At 38.6% G+C, this 19846-nt stretch overlaps 1 protein-coding gene across 7 annotated transcripts in view; it reads right to left on the bottom strand.

Annotated features, from left to right (window-relative positions):
- Positions 1-19846, bottom strand: part of TRPS1 (transcriptional repressor GATA binding 1) — a 213530-nt gene that overhangs the window by 167814 nt on the left and 25870 nt on the right. For 4 of the 7 annotated variants that reach the window (XM_054059249.1, XM_054059255.1, XM_054059252.1 and 1 more), the window contains exons 2-3: positions 6693-6851; positions 2809-3737 (exon numbers count right to left, since the gene is read on the bottom strand). In XM_054059249.1, the coding sequence (XP_053915224.1) occupies positions 2809-3737; positions 6693-6729 (966 nt within the window). In that variant the 5' untranslated portion in view covers positions 6730-6851. Of the gene's footprint in view, positions 1-2808; positions 3738-6692; positions 6852-15074; positions 15420-19846 lie in introns of those variants that run through there. The other 3 variants (XM_054059251.1, XM_054059253.1, XM_054059254.1) reach the window with 3 other exon arrangements.

Genomic DNA, 19846 nt, shown 5'->3' with positions numbered 1-19846 from the left:
AGGGGAGAGATTGCTTGCGGGGAGGGAGATGGGTAGGTGGGCTAGTGGCTAAGTTTTCTAGGACTTCAGTTCTGAGGTATAAGTCCAAAAATGCATTTGATCTCTTTCTTCCAAGCCCTTGGCAAAGTGACCACATCCCTTCCTGCATAAACATAGGATAGGAGAAACTGGGGTTTTCTTCTGCACTCAGACATTTCTCCATTGCTTTTTGTTTGCTTTTGTAATGTATGCAAACTAGAGGATTCAGTAGCATCCCTCACTACTACCAAACTTCATATATCGTGGTCTTCAACTGACCACTGTGAGCCAGATCAAAGTCAGTCACCCTCATCCTCTGGCTTCTGCACCCAGCTATCTGGCCTGAGATCATAAATCCATCCACAACTTCCACCCCAGCTACAACAGAATAGTTTGTTAAGTGCAAGGGGATCAATAAATCAGACCTTAAGCTCAGTCCACTACTATTTCAAGTTAATTACAAAGGGATTATTTTCCTTTAGCCTAGTATCTACACAAACTAATAGTGTTTAGATGAATCAATTATTGTGGTTCAGTTCCCTCTCCGTGTTATGCAGGGTCTAACTGAACCAATTTTAACCAGAGCTTCAATCGATACAATCCCTCCTTGGAGCAGGGGAAGCCAGCTATTCAGATGCCTGAGAAACCCCCCCTCCAAAACGGACATAGTAGCAATATAAACATGTGTGGGTGCAAGGGGGATTTTCAAATGTTCTTTTACTATGTTTATGAATCTCACAAAGCTGCTCTGTATCAGTAGTGGGGGAGGAGAAAGCATAAAAATATTAATCAGTTACTTATCTTCTGACATGTTCTGGATCAACATCTGGTGCATGTGCAAGTGATGAAGTATGGCATTTGGCACAAAAGCTTATTTAATCTTCTTTTCCCAAATTGGGCAGGGAAAATTAGCACTCCTAAAAATTAAGTTTCCAGATCCAATTTTTTTCTTTAAAATAAATTGCCAACATTGTATAGGCTGTCTGTTCTATTTTGGAAAATGTTTTTCGTCTGAGAAAAGACTGATCTTAAGTAGATTATCTATGGCTGTTTCCTACCGCTTTTTGTCTCCCCTGCAGTATCTTACTGCCAGGGTTTAGTAGACAAGTATAGTCTAGGTTCAGCTGTTTTATTTCTACTTCTATCAGTTCAAACTGAGATAGCTCATACATCTGTTTTATTTCTGAAAGCACTGCATAGGAAAAGTGTCCAGCTCATTCTAATCAAGCATTAACTTTCCTATAAATAACTAAGGACCTAACGAAACAATTGTTTGGAGGAAATGAAAGTGTGTTTAGAAACTCAAATTCCTCTATACTGTATGCCTAAGCTGTTCCAGTTTGGATGTCTTCCTGACAGCATGGATCAGTTGCTCTAAGATGCTGTCCCTGGAGTCAGCAAACTGAGACTATAGCAGGAAATCCAGGTATTAACATCATACTATGTGCTAATTATAAACCATCATTTCACATTCTGACATTATTCACTTCTAACCTCTTTTTACTAAATCACGTAGTTGCTTTCTAATCACAATTTGACAGGAGTGAGTGTCTGACACAAGACATTTGAAGTGATCTTTTAATAAGACAGCAATTCAAAGATTGCAGCTTTTACGCATAATAATGACCTTAGTTTCATTTGCTGCTCCACAAAGAAGTTGTGAAGTTTCTGAAAAAAGAGGAAAAGTTGAAATCACTTAAAAAGCTTCAAGTTCCTGACATGTGTTCCGGTTTCAGCTTCTTACTTGAAGTTAGATGTTAACCATCTTAACCCGTTTGCAAAATTTCTTTCCTATAGCTACAGTCTCTGCAAGCATTATTAAATATTTTCCATGTTCTACCTTTTTATTTTAACGTACCCTGGAGTTTTGTCCAGTGATTACTATCAGGTCAGACTAAATGTCCTATGCAAACATACACTTGAAATTCGATAGACATGTGAACTCATTTGGCATGGAAACTTTGTTACTTGTATTATTTTCTTAAAACCTGAATTTTTATATCATACAACATTGAGGTATCCTACTGCATCTCTCAGTTCACTCATGAGAGGATTTTGTTCTTTTAACTAATTAAATATTAGCTGATAATAATAGAGACTCCCTGAAAAAGTTTCTGGGTCCAATCTTTCATGGAAAAAATAAGATTTCACACACACACAGAGCAGTATGTATAGTTTTTTCCCTGTTCCAACTAGATGAGAAAATGACTGAGGCAATAGTACTTTCTTTGCAGGCTCACTAACATGAAGGACAGCATGGATTACTGTTACTTTTTGAAAGGTTTTAAATACCCATTGTGTATCCTGTTTTCCTGGCACTAGATGACTTTACAGTTGCCAAGACTTGCCATTAATTTTATCTTAATAAAGAATCAATAAGCCAAATCTTGACTCCTGGCAGCTGACAATTTAGGATTACATTTTTAATTTCCAGCTGCTGTCTTTTGTCTATCTGGTTGTTATTTTTCATTCTTATTTGCTCTTTTCTCTCCATGACAGCGAATCCTTCAGATATGATTACCAATTCAGCAATTTGCCTGTTTGCTGAATAAGATCTTTTGCTATTGACTAAATCATACAGAAATATCACTGGTCAAAAAGCTAAGCACTCATCTACTGAACAAGATGCTCAGTAGACCTGCAGACAGCCTGGCTAAAATAGACCAAAACAGTTCATAAGCAGGTTATATGAAATACTTTAATCACATACGTAGGAGAGGCTTTGCAAATAGACGACTTTGCAGTTGAGAAGGCAGTTAGCAGAAGTGAAGAGGCTGGAAAAATACAAACCTGTACATCATAAGTCCCATTTAATAAGACAGGCCTCTGGGAATTGATGTCCTGCAGCACTCCTGAAAGCACAGTGCGGTTGACTTTCTGGAAGTCTTTGGAGTGGCTGAATTGCACCATGTTGTGGAGAGCTAAAATTTTAGTGTCGAGCTCAGCATCCTGCCTGGTGCGGTTGTGCAGTCCTAGGTGGTACTTGCGGAAGTGTTTGATGAGATCTGTGGGGTCATTCCCATAGTAACCGTATCCACAGATGTTGCATTTGAAGTCCTGAAGCTCTGGAGACAGAGGCGCCGTATCTGGGTTATCATTTACCAACAAATCTGTTTTAGATTTGTTCAGCCTTAAACCCCCATCTGAAGGCACTTGTGGGTTTTTTGAGGCCATGGGGACCGGGCTAGAGCCTTGGCCATCAGTTTGACCACTTTGCACTTGCACTGTTTCATCTGAAGCTTTTGGCGACATCTGATGCTCCTCATTTGTCTCTGCTGCATCTCCTGACGGGGTACAGACCACATCTTGGGTGTCATCTGCATCTGATTTTTGAGGAGACTTCAAGGGCTCACAGATTCCCCCAGCAGCTGGAGATGAGAAAGCCAGCATATTTCTGTCTGTCACCTCATCATGAGGGAAGGATGGAACATTTCCTCCCTTATTGTGGCTTTCATAATTGAAGCCAGCCTTTTCACTCAGCACTGAGCTTTTCAAGTCCTTTTTAATGCTGGAAGATGGCTCTTGGATATGCGTGCAAAGTTCCTCCTTGTTATTTAACTCTGCCGCATCACCCTGGTCAGTGTTTTCTTGCATCTGCTCTGTGGAAAATTCTTTTTTCCTTCCAGACTCTTCACTTTCAGTACCTGTAGACTCAAGGGTCTGTACCTCACCTTCACTAGCAACGTTTCTTAGAGGGGGATTCTTTTTCCGGACCATATCTACCACAGAAAAAAAAAAAGAAGAAAGAAAGAAAAAAAAGCAAAAAACCCTATATAATTATTCAAGACAAGTAACAGATTATAACCCTGGCACTTTTTAAAGCATTTTGAACTATATGAACATATCAACTTTTCAGAACTATTTGGTTGAGCAGATTTTTAGTCTATGCAGAAATCTGGAACTTTATATTAAAAAAATTAGTCACACTGAGACTGAAAAATAAAAGACAACTTTAAAGTAAAAAAACCCCACTGCTAACAGAGTGAGTGAATTACAGGTTTCATTATCTTTTCAGAAGATAATGGTCTGGCAGAAATAACTTTAAATGAATGCTTACTTTAAAATCATTCTAAAAAATTAAGGGGAAAAATAAACTTCCACTGTTTACACACTGTACAACTACATATAAAGTAGTTTTGCAAAAATACACCTAAAAGACATAATCAGGAGCGCTTAAACAAGTTATTAGGAAGGAAACAGATACAGGCGAGTAAGTAAATTTGAGGTTTCAGAGAAAACATTTTTCGAAAGCAGGTATCAGTTTCTCTATAGCAAAAGCTCCCCCCGCTACTGCACATAAATTTCAAACAGATTATATGGATATTCTAGAGTCTGGTCCCACAGTCCACTATTCATGTAATTAGTTCTATTTGCCAAACAAAGAGAAACTAACTTTATTAGGAGACCCATTGTCAATAAAATTTTACAGGCCTAGATCCAGACATTTGACGTTGCTGCGTGCCTGAGTCGGGATCTACCCCGAAAACACCTGGAATCCACATGGATCTAAGCAGCCAAACCTTCCTTTATTCAGTTTCCTTGCAAACATAGCCACTGTTACTAAATCTGCAAGTACAAATTCCAGATCCATTTAAGAAAGCTCAGACAGGATCGGACAGAAAGGAGTCATCTGCCACCGGTGAGTTAGCTGCTAGCTGAACAGGAGAGATTATGGAAGAACAAATAATAGGACTATGCAGATAGGAAGCTAAATTCCTCATCCGCTACATATCTTCACCTTCCCCAGCCTACTCAGAGAAAATGTATATGTGAAACTTCCCTGCACTCTCCATTGTGAGGTTCTGGATTTGATATTCATCACCAGCTGGTTTGATCCATTTGTGTTCACATGCTAGCTAGGGGCAGAAGACAGATGTGCTACTTTTTCTGTGCTCTTATCTTTGCCATTGCTGTATATAATGATGGATGTTTCTCTTTGCCAAATTGTGTGTGGTCCAGTGGCAGCAGCCTGCAGTACCACACATGAGATGTGAGCTGCAGACTCAAGCCAGAGCCTCCATTCCCAGGCCAGCCACAGCTAAGTGCCTACAGAGGTACTGGAGACATATATTGCTCTGCAAAGGGAGGACCACCTGTCTATTCTGGGACCAGCCCTGATGTGCTCCAAACAGTCCCGCATCCAAACCTTTAAAGGCCACAGATGACCTTCTCAAAACAGTACTTTGAGAAGTATTGCTGGAGATGGAGGTTAAAAATAAAAGGAACAGGCGTCTGTACATCCTCTTATTTACATCTGGTCCACATGAAAGGGCACTGTATGCTATGTTGATAAAAACAGACAACTTCTTAGGGGAAGTGTTCAACTTGTGTCTTGGGCTGGCTCTGTTGTCTTTGTGGTTGGGCTGATCCACAGGCAGCATGGGCTACAGTAAAACGGCTTTCAGAGAATGCCAGCTCATGTTACAGAAATTTTGACACTCCGTGTGGTCTTAATAAGTTTCTTAAATGCCTACTGTGATTCCTTACTGTAGAAGAGGCACATGCTTGGGAACCAAGTGTCTTCTTTTTAATGTCAACCACACCTACTGGGATATGTATGCACTAAATTTTACATTTTTTCCCCCCCCAATAACTTCTGAACCACAAAGTCACTCAGAACTCAGAGAAAAGAAAGATTTCCCATTGTGGTAAGAAAACTATTACAATACAGACTCAGCCTACTAAAACAACATGTGCACATATATAATTCAAGGTATAAAGATAGTCCTTAGCCTTTTAGCATTACAGCTTCTCTGTGGGACTTCATGAATGCTCTTGGTTAACACACACTAAAAATACTGGTAGGTGTTCAGCTAAGTCTGTACTTTCCTCCTGGTTACATATCCCAAACCATTTTTAAAATAACTTCTGTTTAAATGCAATTCATGGCAGTTAGAGGACAGAGAAAGGAGTCCTGACTATACAGTGAGGAGAAATCAGAAAGCGAGCAAGTAAACATCATGACTGTTACCTCAATCAAAACTAAACAAGGCTAAATGCAATGTTTTAAAATGTTTTTGTTACAGATATTTTTGGCAGATAAGGAAAGTTTAGAGATTTTGCTATCTTTGTGGCAACAGACATAAGAGAGTCAAGAGAAAAGGACAGAAAAAAATCCCCATAAAGCAAAGAAAAAAAAATCTGAACTGTCTACAGGCTAACTCGACAGTACTTCAGATATAGATACTTTGGATGTATCTGTGAGTCTGTATATAAAGGGGGAGGAATATCTGCCTAATGGAGCTTTTTGCATGCAGTTTTCTACTCTTGGAGAAAGAAAGGAAAGAAGATAACATTTATTTCAATATAAAAACTTTCTTAAGTTGAATTTAAAAGTATTTTCACCTCTTTTTTCTTTTAGCTTTTGAAAAATTATCTGTCATTTACTTGCTTGATATCCACACAAGGGGATGGTAAGAAAAGACCTGATATTTTTTTGTCACTGAAATTCTGCCACTATCATTTTTCAGAGACATATTATGTAAATAAAACTACATTGGCAATACCCCTAAATTGAAGAAACCATCCCCTAGCAAGTCATAAGTTAGATATAGAAAGAATATAGCCACTCTGAAAATATTATCTCTAAGACAAATAACAGATTGCACAATGTTTTATTGTGTGCCAAGAACATTTTCAGTTAACAATTTCACTTGAAAAAATGGATCACATACTTGTAAAATCATACCCAGCATTGACTTCATAAGGCATGTGGCTTTAGAGTGCTTTTTACAATTATTAATTCTATTAGTCAACTAGCAGGCGGGCTAATGCAATTGTCTTAGAAGATGCACGGAAGACACAGAAGACATTTTGAGAGCTGATCTGAATATCTGCAAAACAAAACAAAAAAAAAATTTCCTTCCTAAATTATGCATTCAAAACACGTTCTTTTTAGTTAAAAACATTATTATGCCTATTGTACATTCACATGCATCTATTAGTGGGCACTACACAAATAGTGGCTGCTGTTCTGTATTTCTATGAAGCATAAGAAATTCCGTAGCTGCCTTCTCCTCAGACAGACACACATACAACCCTGTAAACATGCACACATAAGACACACACACAGAGAGAGAGAAAAATTATCTCAGAGGTGATGTTCACCAAAAAAACAATTTTCAAACAAGTTTAAAGTAAGTGTTGAAAGTGAGTTGGTAAAATGCTGTAAAAAATAAGCGTGACTTAAAAATTCACATACATTGGCAAGTATTGTGCATCATAATGGGACTGGCCGAATGGGACGGCTAAAGGAATACAAGTAACTGGTTCATATTCAGGCTCTGCCATCAGCAAATGAAATTTACCATCTGCTGGCTGCCTCATCTCCCACTTGAAACAAATTTAGTGGTGTTACTTCAAGTGGGCAACTATCCACACCTCAAAAATGCCATCACAATAATAAGCACACTTGTTGGCTGTTAGTGAAGAGGCCAAGTGAGGAACAATCACTGTGACCGAACTATCTTTTTGCCACTGGAAATTGTGATCTTCCTAAAATAAAAAAAAATTACTAAGCCTGATGTGAATGAAGAAAATTCTGAAGCTGAGGAAACTATGGATAATGGCCAGGCTGCAGAACCTGTCTTTGGACTTTCTAATCCAGGCTATAGTATCTTATTTTCATTACACTGAAATTACTTGTATACCATCTGGGTTGGTTATTTTTTTTTTTTTACTTGATAAGATCACCCTCAGCTATCTTAAAGTGGAAATAAAACTAACAGCTATATATAGTTTCCCTTAAAACCTGCCAGGGCTACTCTACATGGTTCATGCATCTGTGAGATACAGACTTTTCTGTTCAGCAGTAGCTCACATCAGTTTATTCCTGGAAGCAAAAAATGGAAACTTCTGCTAAAATCAGTTTGTAGTTCAGGATAATGTGTTACCATCATGACTACTGAACATCTTTTTTAAAAAAAAATAAAGATTCTGATAATCAATAGTTTCTATGTGTGGTGAAGATGATGGCTAATTACCTGCTGATCATCAGCTTGCAATGGGTCATTGTTGTTGCTCATTACTTTTATTGAATATGAAACTTGTCATCAAAGCCTGTTGCAACAGTATGGCTGTTGCCTTGTGCTTGCACTACAGATTTAGGTCAGGTCTTAGTCATCTGCTCTTCTCTACAGAATGATACAGTTAGAAAGAGGGCTGAATTTTGTGACATACCACTGACTAATCTTTGTACAAGTAAATGTGCAAGCAGATGAAGAGCAAACTGAGTCAAGGGTCTATGAAGACTGTGATGTTATCAGTCAATATGCTGCAGTAACAAAAAGTTAAATGAAAATATGCATTTATATTCAACAGGCTCAAGTAGAGCCTCTTTATAAGGGATAGTAAAATTAATACTTCTACACTCATATATATTACACACCCACACACAGACATATAATGCACATACGGTGCTTAAACATCAATCATTTTGCTAGAATAATGCAGCAAAAAAATCATTAACTCGGTGTCTCAACTTAATATATGTCTAATACTTACCTATCTCACAGGAGTGTTGTGAGGCTTAATTAATTAGTGACTGTAAAGCACTTTGTGATCCTCTAATGAAAGGTGCTACATAGCACAAAGTATTATTAAAATCATTAGGACCACAAAAAAGCCCTGTGGAATTCCAGCCTACACTGTCTGTTGGGGTTGGGAGTGATCTTATTATTAAAAGGAGACCGTCAGACTAATTTTCATAATTTTTTCAAGATCTTTTTTCCCTCCTTTGCTGTTGTGATAGTACGTTAGTAGCTAGAAATTTAATCTTATCATCTTAATAACATACACTCATGTAGTTTGTTACTGCAGGGCTAGAGAAGAGAACAAGGCTTTTGGCACTCATCTGGCTTTCCCTTTTAAGAAAAAAAAAAATTGAGAGACATATTTTGACACCTTCCCACACTCCACCCCACCAGGACAGCCGATCATGTGAGAGCGCAGGATACTCACTATAGCCGCATGGGAAAATACTGCTGTGGTTTTAATTTCTCTCCTTTTTCACAAAAAAAAAAAAAAAAAAAAAAAAACCAAAACAAGGCACAAAACAAAACCCAGCTTATTACACACAAATAGGCTACAAAGACCGTCTGCTGTGCTTTATATAAAAAACCCTTAAGTGTTCAAAGTGTCAGCTTCTATCAAGCACATAAAGTCCTAACTGATCCAGAGCCTTCTCTCCACTCTCCATGTAACAATCGAGCAGCTGTAAGGCACACAAGCTCTGAAGCCAGAAAGGTTCCGTCTTGAGAGAGCAAACTTCTGGGAAACCATCTCAGCGGTGGGCTCCATCGCCAGGGAGCCACCCTGCACCCAGCCCTCCGCCTCAGCGTGTCCCGCCAGGCTGGCCCAGACCCACGCCAAGCACAACCAGAAAGTCAGCAAGCTAACCAGGGCAGTTCAAAGACCTGTCTGTTTTCTAATATAACCATTAAAAAAAAAATAAATACATAAATCTGTAAATACCCTGGGAACTCGAGGTGAAACTGTTGCCTTCACTGAAAAACAGATTGCATTAGATGTAAACTACACTCAGACACAGTGGTACATGACTAAAGCTCCCATCTTTCCACCTTCCCTGGTAGATACTTGAGCAGTGAAATGACAGAAAAGAGATGTCTAAGGCTTAAAATCCTTACCATCTCCAGCCAGGACACAGAGCTAGAGGCAGGTACACATGATGCTTCTCTCCCAGCTTTGCTTGTGGTTCTCAGAGCAAGCCTGAAAACAGCCAGTACACGATCCTAACCTTTCTCTGCTAAGAAGGAAAGGGAAGACCAACCCCTTTCGTGTAAGGAACTCAAGGATCAAGCCCCAAACCATGGGAGGGCAGATTATACTTAATGACAAGCAATTCCCGTTACAACAAGACCACCTCTTCCCTCTCTGGCACCAGTGTCTTCCAATACACCATACAAGATAGGGGACATGACAAAGCTAAGCAAGTGACAAACTAATGCCAAAGGATTTTGTAAGCTATACATGTTTTTCTATAAGCCCTAAAACTGCATGCCCACTCTTTCCTGCCTGAGATTACTTAAAAAGTAGAACACGCCTCATTGTATCACTAAAATTTGGCAGGATCGAACACTGTATTTGGTCAAAATGTATCTGCTTGATATTCTACACTCTGCATGCTCCACCAAAATTATGATAGCTTCATCAATCTAGAAAATGCAAGATGAAAAATCATGCCTTATGCTTCATTTTAGTAGATCAGTATGATAGCAAGAGACTGCGTTTTTTCGCCTCCTCTCTTCCTCTTTTGCATTTTCAAACTCTTCAGTTTGGTCCCTGATCACCAATTTGCCAGGAGCTTTTTGCAATTTTTTTTCCACAAAGTTTACAACAAACAGACAAGCGAAAAAAGCTGTGGTCTGTCCAAGCTTGCTTTTTCCCATTTACACTTACTTTCTCAACACTGATCATTCTCAAATCTCTAAAGGTGCACTTTTGGACATCTTAAATGGTGTTTAGCTACAAAGCATCATCACCTTCAAAAAACTCTCATCAAATAAATCTCTTATTAATCCACATCAAATTAATTCAAAATTATCATTTTCTACTACCATATGCTTCAGAGCACATTACATATTAGTAGTCTGGAATAGATCTAACCTTTTCTATGGGTATAAAACAGGCACTTGGTCATTTCAGAGTCTAGGAGTGGCATTTCAAAATAGGTTGTTTGAACCTACTTCGAGGCACTTATTTCATTTTAAGCTCACTGCCCGGACAATCATGCAGACACTTTCAGGAGAAACTGAAGTCAAAAGGTGATTCATCTAAAAAGGCAACACTAGGTGGAATATTACGCTATTTGCAACTGAAAAGAAAAATTCTAAAACTGCTTGTATTTAAGCATGCTTGAGCAAGGCAGTTTTGTGCTCTGCTTTTCTTACTAGCCTGCTGCAGAGAGCTTGATTCTACCAGAGCTCCATTGCCATCCATCCAGGATGGGGGAGCCCGAGAAGGCAAAGATTCGCTTTGCCTTGGGTTCCAGTCCAGCATCTAAAAATACTCCGTGAACAAGACAAGGTGTTAAACCCCAAAGCTTGTGAAACAGGAAAATTAATATCACTGCCATTTTACAGATAAATAAAATTATCTACGAAGACATGTAAAAGATGTTCAAGGTGATGTGTAGGCAGGGCTACAGCTAGCTAGTGAACCTGGTTTCTCTGGATATCCAGGCCTATATCCCTCTCCTGTACGTATTTCAGTAGAGTGAGCATCACCCTGGCACTGGGCAAAAGGCCAAGATCCTGTAATTTAATAAGGTAGAGAAAAAGCACCCTGTGCAAAAGTCTAAATGCTCCAATTTATCATGACAGTTATGGGACAAGCTGACATTTTATTTGTATGTAAATCAGTCTCCAAAACAGCATTAAAAGGCCACACTTCCAGAGAATATTGTCCCTTTGCTTCTCTGTTCTACATCTATCTAAACTCAGCTTTCTTTATTAAAAGTAGTTTAATTTTTATGTATTGATGCTGCTTTGCATGCTCCCAAATCTGTTGTTACTGCGCCTCGGAGAGAATCCACCCTGATTTGCTTACTGCAATAAAATAACTGACTTCTGCCAGGACTGACACCTCCTATGAGAGCCCTGCCATCCTCACTGAATCTTCTGGCTATTCTATTAATTTGCTGTCGTTACACTTTATGGGATTGTAGAACATGCCCTATTAGATGAGACCAGAGGTCCATTTAATCTGGTGTTCTGCCTTGGAGAGCGGCCAATGCCAGTTCCTTCGAAGAAGGCTCAACTGCCTTTGGACAGATACAGAATCAACTACCTCTGTGAAAAATAAATCACTCTTAATCCTCGACACTTAGACAGTGGCTTACTTCCTGAAGAGTAAGAGGGTTTATAGCCCTTCATTATCTCTCACGTCCTCAATTTGTTGTTAAATAAGTCTAAATATCTCCACTTCCAATAAAAGTGTCCAATATCTTTCTCAACTCTATGACAATTCTGGTTTTTTGAATTCGCTTCTTGTCAATGGAGTAGTTTCCCCTCAATTTTGTACAAGATCCTCCAGGCTGTGGGCACATCTATCACATCCCTTCTATTCATCTTGCCTTTAGGGTAAACAACCACTGTCTTTCCAAACTCTTCCAGTAGGTGTGGCGATCTCACTTGTTTCAATTTCTTTTCAGCCTGAGTAAACTCAATGCTCTTTGTAATCTAAATATCCTTTGAACATAGTGGGAATTTAGGGTTTAAAAATGACTCAGAACTGAATTGGAGTTGAGTGTATTGGCAGAGGCAAGCACAGTGCTACCTTGAGATGAAGAGTGAGGAATGAAGGTCACCTCCTGGCTCCTAGGCAAGAACAATCGGGTATGGATATAAGAAGTGACTCACTTGTTCTTCTGCATTAAGAATACAATGGACTGATCCTGTTTCCCTTGAAGCTAATGGCAAAAGCCCCACTGACTTTGAGGGAAGCAAGACTGAAATGTGCTGTTCCTTTCTGCCAGGTTAAGCCTGCGATAAGAGAGGAAGGCATGAAACTTGCCTTGCCCAAAGCTTCAGTCAAATGGAACTAAAAATTATTTGGGAAGTGGAAGCAGATGGAAGGAAGAAATAGGATGGCTTTGGCTAGTATTCCAGAAGAGTTCAAGTAATTCTGTTGCCAAGTAGAGGCAAAAAAAAAAGACCATTTGAAATGGGGCTGAAATTTCAGCTCAATCAATACTAAGAAGTGAGAAGGAGGCAGAAGTCCACAGTCTGCCCCTGAAACAGAAATATTAAATCATCGCTGGTGAGGGAATTATTGTAGCACTTTTCCAGACAGACCAAGATGAACATGAGTTTGCAAAAATGGACTTTTTTTTTTTTCCAGAAAAAATTGGCAAGGGTTTACAGACACAGTTACATAGGTAAGAGAGGGCAACCAAGGGCAACAGGAGTTGAGCCTATGTACATCAAAGCAGACTTTGGCTTTAGGTACCTATCCAAACTGAGTCTTCAAAGGTTCTGATGTTGCCCTATGGTTTAGCTTGAATCTTGTCTAAGCTTGCTCAGGAGAACCCACATTCAGAAGTATGGGAGAAGGGAAAAAGAACACACATTTTCCAAACCATGATTTCAAAACAAAACAAAAAAATGTAAATCTACATGCTGCAGGCTAATACTGGTAAGCGTGGCTAGCTATTGTTGCTCCGTGCTTTTCAATTTCCATATATTAGCATTCATTGCTGACATTATTAAATCCAAAGTTATGTGGATGCTTTGATCAGCAAATTGAATCTTGAGTCTATATATGATGTACCTATATTCACATAAAGTTTACAAAACTATTACATTTCCCTATTCTAACTCATCCCCCCACATGCTGTGAGTTTCCATATATCCCACAGCCATACATTCCAAACACAGGCTATTCTATTTAGTAATATATTCAAGAATTTAGATAAAAAAGAAAAGCAATGGAAAATGTTTGGCAATCTTTATATAAACAGTTTCTATACATTTGGGTTGAATCATACAGTAAACTCTCAACTTGATATGCCTGTGACAGATAAAACTTTCATCACCAATACATCCTCTTGAGTTTGAGGTCAGGATACAGGGGGATCTGTATTACAGAATCTCTTACACTCTTTATGGTTATCACAAAAATTAGCATCACATTAAATACAAGCAAGTTGGAATTTTGGCACTGATTTTCCACTCAGCACAAATAACCCCACTCTCCATTGTAAATGGGGGAGAAACAACAGCAGTGGCAACCACAACAAAAGAGTGGATTGTGTGTTCCCTACACAAAACAGAAAGCTGTGCCTATTCAAGAAATCTTGGCCATTTGTCAGAAATTAGAGAACTGACTTTGGAGCCCAATATTAGCTCCAGCCAAAGCAGTGGTGAATTACCTTGCCTTTGGAAGCATCCCTATTAACTAGGAAAGACTTTCTGTTGCAGCACATATCATATGGTCTTCATGCAGACTCAGAAACGCCGAGCCACTTTCTTAAAATAAAACCAAGTTAAAGGAAAAAAAAATAAAATACCGAAGTGAATGCGAAGTGATTCACTGTGAGTGGTTTGTCTATTATTTGCCCTTTTTATCTCTTATTTATGTTTTTTTCTAAGCTGAGGAATGAAGTGAAATGCCGATTAGAAAGCTACTCTTACAATGCCTCCACCGTAATTATTTGTTATGAAACTGCTTTCAAACAAAGACACATTTTTCAGATAGCCACAAAAATCAAATGCACGTATTCACTGAGGAATATGATTTCTGTTTTATCCATTTCGATTTGGTCAGAAATGGGGAAGGAGGGCACAGAATAAAGAGACTCCTTGAGACTCTGCTGATGTGGCTTTGCAGCAGCTTCATGTAGCAAGCACTGGCGTTCCCTTAAAACTGGGAAGAGGTGCCAGGATCAGCCAGTCGACTGCTGGATGAGTATAAATAGTGCAAATAATGCTGAGTTTGAATCAGTTTTTGCCCAGCCTCCACATAAACTTTCCATGGGAAAATCTCATAATGCCTGCATAAGTGATTTTATGAATCTAGCTTTCAGCTTTTGATAGATTTCTTACTCCACTGTCTTTGACTCTTTATTGCATGAAGGGGTAGTGCCAAAAGCCCTCACATCAGCCTTGACCATACAGACACTGGAAATTTAATTTAAACCTTGGTAATCTGCCAGAATCATAAAACACATACAAAAATGATTCAGATTTTGTTTGATTTTTTTCCCTCAGAGCTAAATATGTAATTTCCACAAACACAAACAGGTTGTAGAATCTGCATGCTGCAATGTATAGACAGGCATTAAACTACAGATAGGAGGTGAGTAGAAATCTGCAGTTTGCAGAGAACAAACAGAAGTAGACAATTGTTTTTCCTACTGATGATACATTTTTAAATGAGTCGGACATTAACTGTATCTCTTTTCCATTAATAATACACAGAAACATTCCTTTAAAAAAAGATCTAGAACAAGTCTAAAAAAAAAGTTACACAGAGGTATAACCACAGATTACGCTAATACTTCATTTCTCAAGAATTCCCTATACACAAACAAGCCTTACCGTATTGCTCCTGTCTTCCTCCTCAGAGCAGCCTTCTTGCCACCTCAATTCCCAATCCAGTACCTCATCAGTTTTAAGAAAAATCTGGCAATGATGTAGAGCTGATTTGTTGCACTGAGATATATCCCACAAAAATGGAAAGCTTTTGCCGTGTTTTCACTTATAAAGAAAGGAACTTATTAAAACAACTTCTGGGTTCACTGGCATCTTGGAGTCTAGAAAAAAGTCCCAAATTATTTGCAGAGGCTACAACACCACCTTCTTTGAAGTAATGTTGCAACTTGTGCAAAGGAATTTGGGATGTACCTGAGATCTAAAGGTGTGGGCTAAAAATTAACACAGCCAATTAGGTGGAGAAGCTGAGAGTCCAACACAGATGGGGCAAGATAACCACAACTGAATAAAAGGACTGCCAAATGTAAGCCTGTTGGCTGAGTACAGACCATGTCATCCTGCTCAGCTAGCTGCTGCCCAATCAATAATCTGTTGCTGTTAGTTCGCCCCATGCCAATCAATCTGATCTAGGGCTGTTTCTAATTTTCCAATCTAGGAATAGCTTCAGTACATCCACAATCATTATTTCAAACAACCCAAGAGATAAATGTTTCATCCACACATCAGGGTGCAGATTCTTCCCAAAATGGGGCTAGTCAAGAATAAATAATTACCTCTGTAACAGTTTGATCTGATAAACCACAAGACATAAGGCTACAAAAGCAATTTTTGTACCACGAGCCGGCAGGAGAGAATCCAGCTTCTAAAATTACTTGATTAACTGATACAGGACCCAAAAACTGTGATAATTATGTAGAGAATGTTTCACAATAGATATAGCCAATTTTTAGGGATTAGTATTAGCTATAAATTTCTTATCCCTTGAAATATGGTACAACTGGATTTATGCTGCAAAGATGCTTTGCTTTACAAGAATATACAGATGAAATCAGAGCTTATTAAATTTAAGCATCTCTTAAAAATTTCTTTTGTTAAGCAGTGTGTATTGAAAGAATACATGAGATGAATTAGAAACTTTCTTCACAACTTGTCCACAGCTCCTCTTCTTGTGAGTAATGACAACAGTGCAAGACCACACAGATAAAAATCTTAATGTCATAAGACATTCGTATAACCATTTGTATGCAGATAACAAGATAAGCATATACATGTATACATGACATAAAGAACAGACTGCAATAAACAGATGTCATGTATTTTTTAAGTAACTGATACTTGGGTCTTCTCCAGCATAAGAATCTAGTGCTTGAACCAAACATAGACTCAAATCTTCCCTTTTTTATAAAATAAACTTTAAAATCATTGAATCCCACAGCATCTTGATAAGCCTTGGTCCATTAATAGAAAAATAATTACTCTTTATGACTTCCAGATCTAAAGCATCTATTTAATTTCCCATCTTATTACACATGAGGTTCTTACAGCCCTGGATCTCTTCTGAAATTGAAACAAAAATGCCCAGTACCTGTATTTGTAACACTCGCTCTTTGGCTACACACAGCAGAACCTTCACATCGTTCCCATTTTGCCTGCTCACAAGATGGCATGCTTGTCTCACTTCAACCCCACAAATAAGCCTGAATTATGCTCGCAGCATCAAGGATAATTAAAGGTTGGGCACGGAGGTGGTAGCACTGTTCACGAGCAGAGGAACACTCTCCTACACCACCAACAGCCCAGGGGGTACTGCAGGTATGCCTGTGCTGTGGCACCTGCAATGCCGTGTACGCACAGACCAGCTGGTTTTCGCTTCCCAAGCTCAAATGTGGGAAGCAGTGGGAGCTTGGAAACTGTGAATCCCACAAGAAAAAAATAGGATTTCTTTAGTTCAAATTGAACTTGGTCTACCTAGAAGACTACTAGCTAAAAGGTAATTGTGTAATTCAACACTACGCTGTGATCTGGGCAACAGACACACAGTCAATTAGACTTAGAAACTACTAAATATTACCATTTTACCTTTGCAACTTTGTAAGAGTTTAACATATCAATGCCTAATGTCTCATTATGTTTTGATTACAATCATGACTGTAAAACATTGGAAATATGGAAGAAGAATGACACATAAGATTTTGGGGGAAAGAGGATGCATTAGAGGGACTAGACTTCAGAAACTTCTTGAAAGTATTAAAATCAGCAACAAAAACTTCATCTAAACTCTGAGAAACGGCAACTCTACAGTGGGTAGTGGAATAAATATTACATGCTACAGACCCATTGGTTCACTCATCACAGGTAACAAGAATTAAGACTTGCTTAGATTTAGAGAAATAACCTTTTTTTCTTTTTTGCTCTCTTTTCTTTAAAGGCAAGTGTGGAGAATAGAAAGAATAGGAACATTGTTGTATCCATTGATTTTGCTCACATTCACTATAAAATGTTTGAGAAAACAGAAAAGATAGCACCTTTTATTTTAGGTATAGCAAGAGTATGCAAAGTCTGGGACTTCTGTTGACATGGCAAGTACATACATTTAATTGTACATGCAGGCCTCTCAAGTTAACCTGTATCCTTTTACCAGCTGTTAATCACCGTCTGTAAATCCCAGAATTTTGCGCTGAATTCACAGCATCACAAGTCAACTTGGTCCTTGCACAGACCAAAGAGTAAATATGTCTTAGGCTGATCTGAAGCTGACATACAAGCACTATAACTGAGATTCAAGAAGTGAGGTGATGTCAATGGTTTAGGCATCAAGATGAGCAAAAGGAAGAGCATTGTGCTCACACTGCCACAGTGATGCTATGCAATATGGAAACAGTGAACCAACAAGAACGTACTAGGCAGGGATTTCTCTTCACTGAACTGCTTCCTGTAATTATAAATATACAAGGGTTAAAGTGAGAAGATTAAAATGCACTGATAGAAAATGAATTTCCAAGGAATACTCAAAAGATTAATCAGCAACTGTCTGTCAGCTTAAGATACTGTGGCAACACAGCAGTTCTGAAGCAGACAGCCTGGCATTTACTTGCTTTGCTACATGAGAAAAATCCAGCATCAGATCTTGAGTACATCTAAACTGTGGGATACACTTCTGCAGCTTCCAGTTCCAAATGCACATGCTGGCAACATCCTGACTACACGTCAGAATCTGGTTTGGCACCATTCTCCTACGCACTTTGGACTCAATCAGTAGAAACCCAAGTGAACAGATGAAGTGCAACATGCTCTATCCAGCAGATCAGGATTGCAGTGCCTGACCTGCAAGAGAAACACAGCAACTGCTCATTGCTGGCTTATGCTCCCTATAAGCACTCCACATTTCAGCAATATTAAAGAGACACTTTCTGCTTGGTTAATAAAGCCATATTTTCTTTATTATTACACCTTTTTTCCCCCCCACTTACATAAAATAATAGATCACTAAAAGAGAGGAGGAGCAGTATTTGGTTAGACAAATAGCCAGAGTGGGAAGTGCCTCTTACCATAATTTCCTTTGTGTCTTCAGAAATGCAGCATCATACGCTAACTGCTCCCATTCCAAAACAGCCGTATCATGGCTATGTTTACACTGTTTTCATAACACTCATCAAGAAGTGAGTCTGGTCTTGAGGCCAAATGACAAGGCAGAGACTGAAATTCTGCTACTTTATTCTCAAGTCACATATTTCCATTAGAACTAGTCCTGCAAACAGCTGCATCATGGATGATCTAACAAGACAAATACTCAAGTAAGTTTATACATAAAGTACTAAGGAAACTGGATAATGACAAAAGTTTTGTGGTATCTTTAATCCAGAGAAAAACTGAGATACAATACAGAAAAATATTGGAAGTTGTGTTATGAGTTGGAATGAAAATTAGTAAGGAAGAGAGCATACTCTGAAATAACAATCCCTGGGACCTTATTAACTCTAAATTATTGGGGGGGTAGACGGGGGGAAGTAGTTGACCACAATTATAAATCAATCTAAATCATACTTCAAAGGATCTTATGATGTCCCAGACCAGAATTTTAGCAGAAACAGATCTAAGTGTTAATGTCTTCTGTATATATCACAGGTGACACTGCATTAAGAAAACCATTTATAATGTTCTACAAAGATTATTTTTTCCTGAAATTAATGAAGATTTGGAAGATGGGACTTGTTCTTTATATGAACAAGTGAAGTGCAGCTCGTTTAGACTAGCAACACAATTGCTAGCAGCAGGTAAACATTAGGGAGGGAAAAACTCAGGATCATGTTGGCATAAGAACAAATAGACTAGCCATGATTAACTTTGGGCTGAAAATGAGAAGGAAGGGATTTAATTGACAAAGCAGTGAGGCTATGAAACATCCTTCCACTAGACGCAGTTAAAGAGAAAAAAAAAAAAAAAGCCTACCTAATTTTAGGATGAAGGTGGGTGACTTTATAAAAGGAATTACATATGGTGGTTGATGTTCAAAGAGCTACCCACTACTCACAATCGCCAAAGAACTTCAGAACAACATACATGAATCCACTTTTTCAGGGTCTGTATAACCTTACCACTATTCCTTAAAAATGTACATGCCAAAGGCACTGTTTCCTTAAAAGCAGGCAGGGAAAAAAAGCTGTTCTTTGTCTCTATCCTTTTTAAAACATATATTTATTTTCATAGTGACTTCCTGAATTTCCCCTACAGCCAACAGTATTAAAAAGACAGTATCTTCCACCTCCAAAGAAAGCACAAGATACATGTTTCTTACTTGAACAGAAGGAATTGTAACATTAGCAGTATCAATGCTTTTGTCAAAAAGAAGCCACTTCTATCCTTACTATCTGTCTTAC

This window comes from Cuculus canorus, chromosome 2, assembly GCF_017976375.1.
Source record: "Cuculus canorus isolate bCucCan1 chromosome 2, bCucCan1.pri, whole genome shotgun sequence".
NCBI lineage: Eukaryota > Metazoa > Chordata > Aves > Cuculiformes > Cuculidae > Cuculus > Cuculus canorus.
Note: the sequence above shows the minus strand (reverse complement) of the source record. Positions and strands in the feature narration are given on the sequence as shown.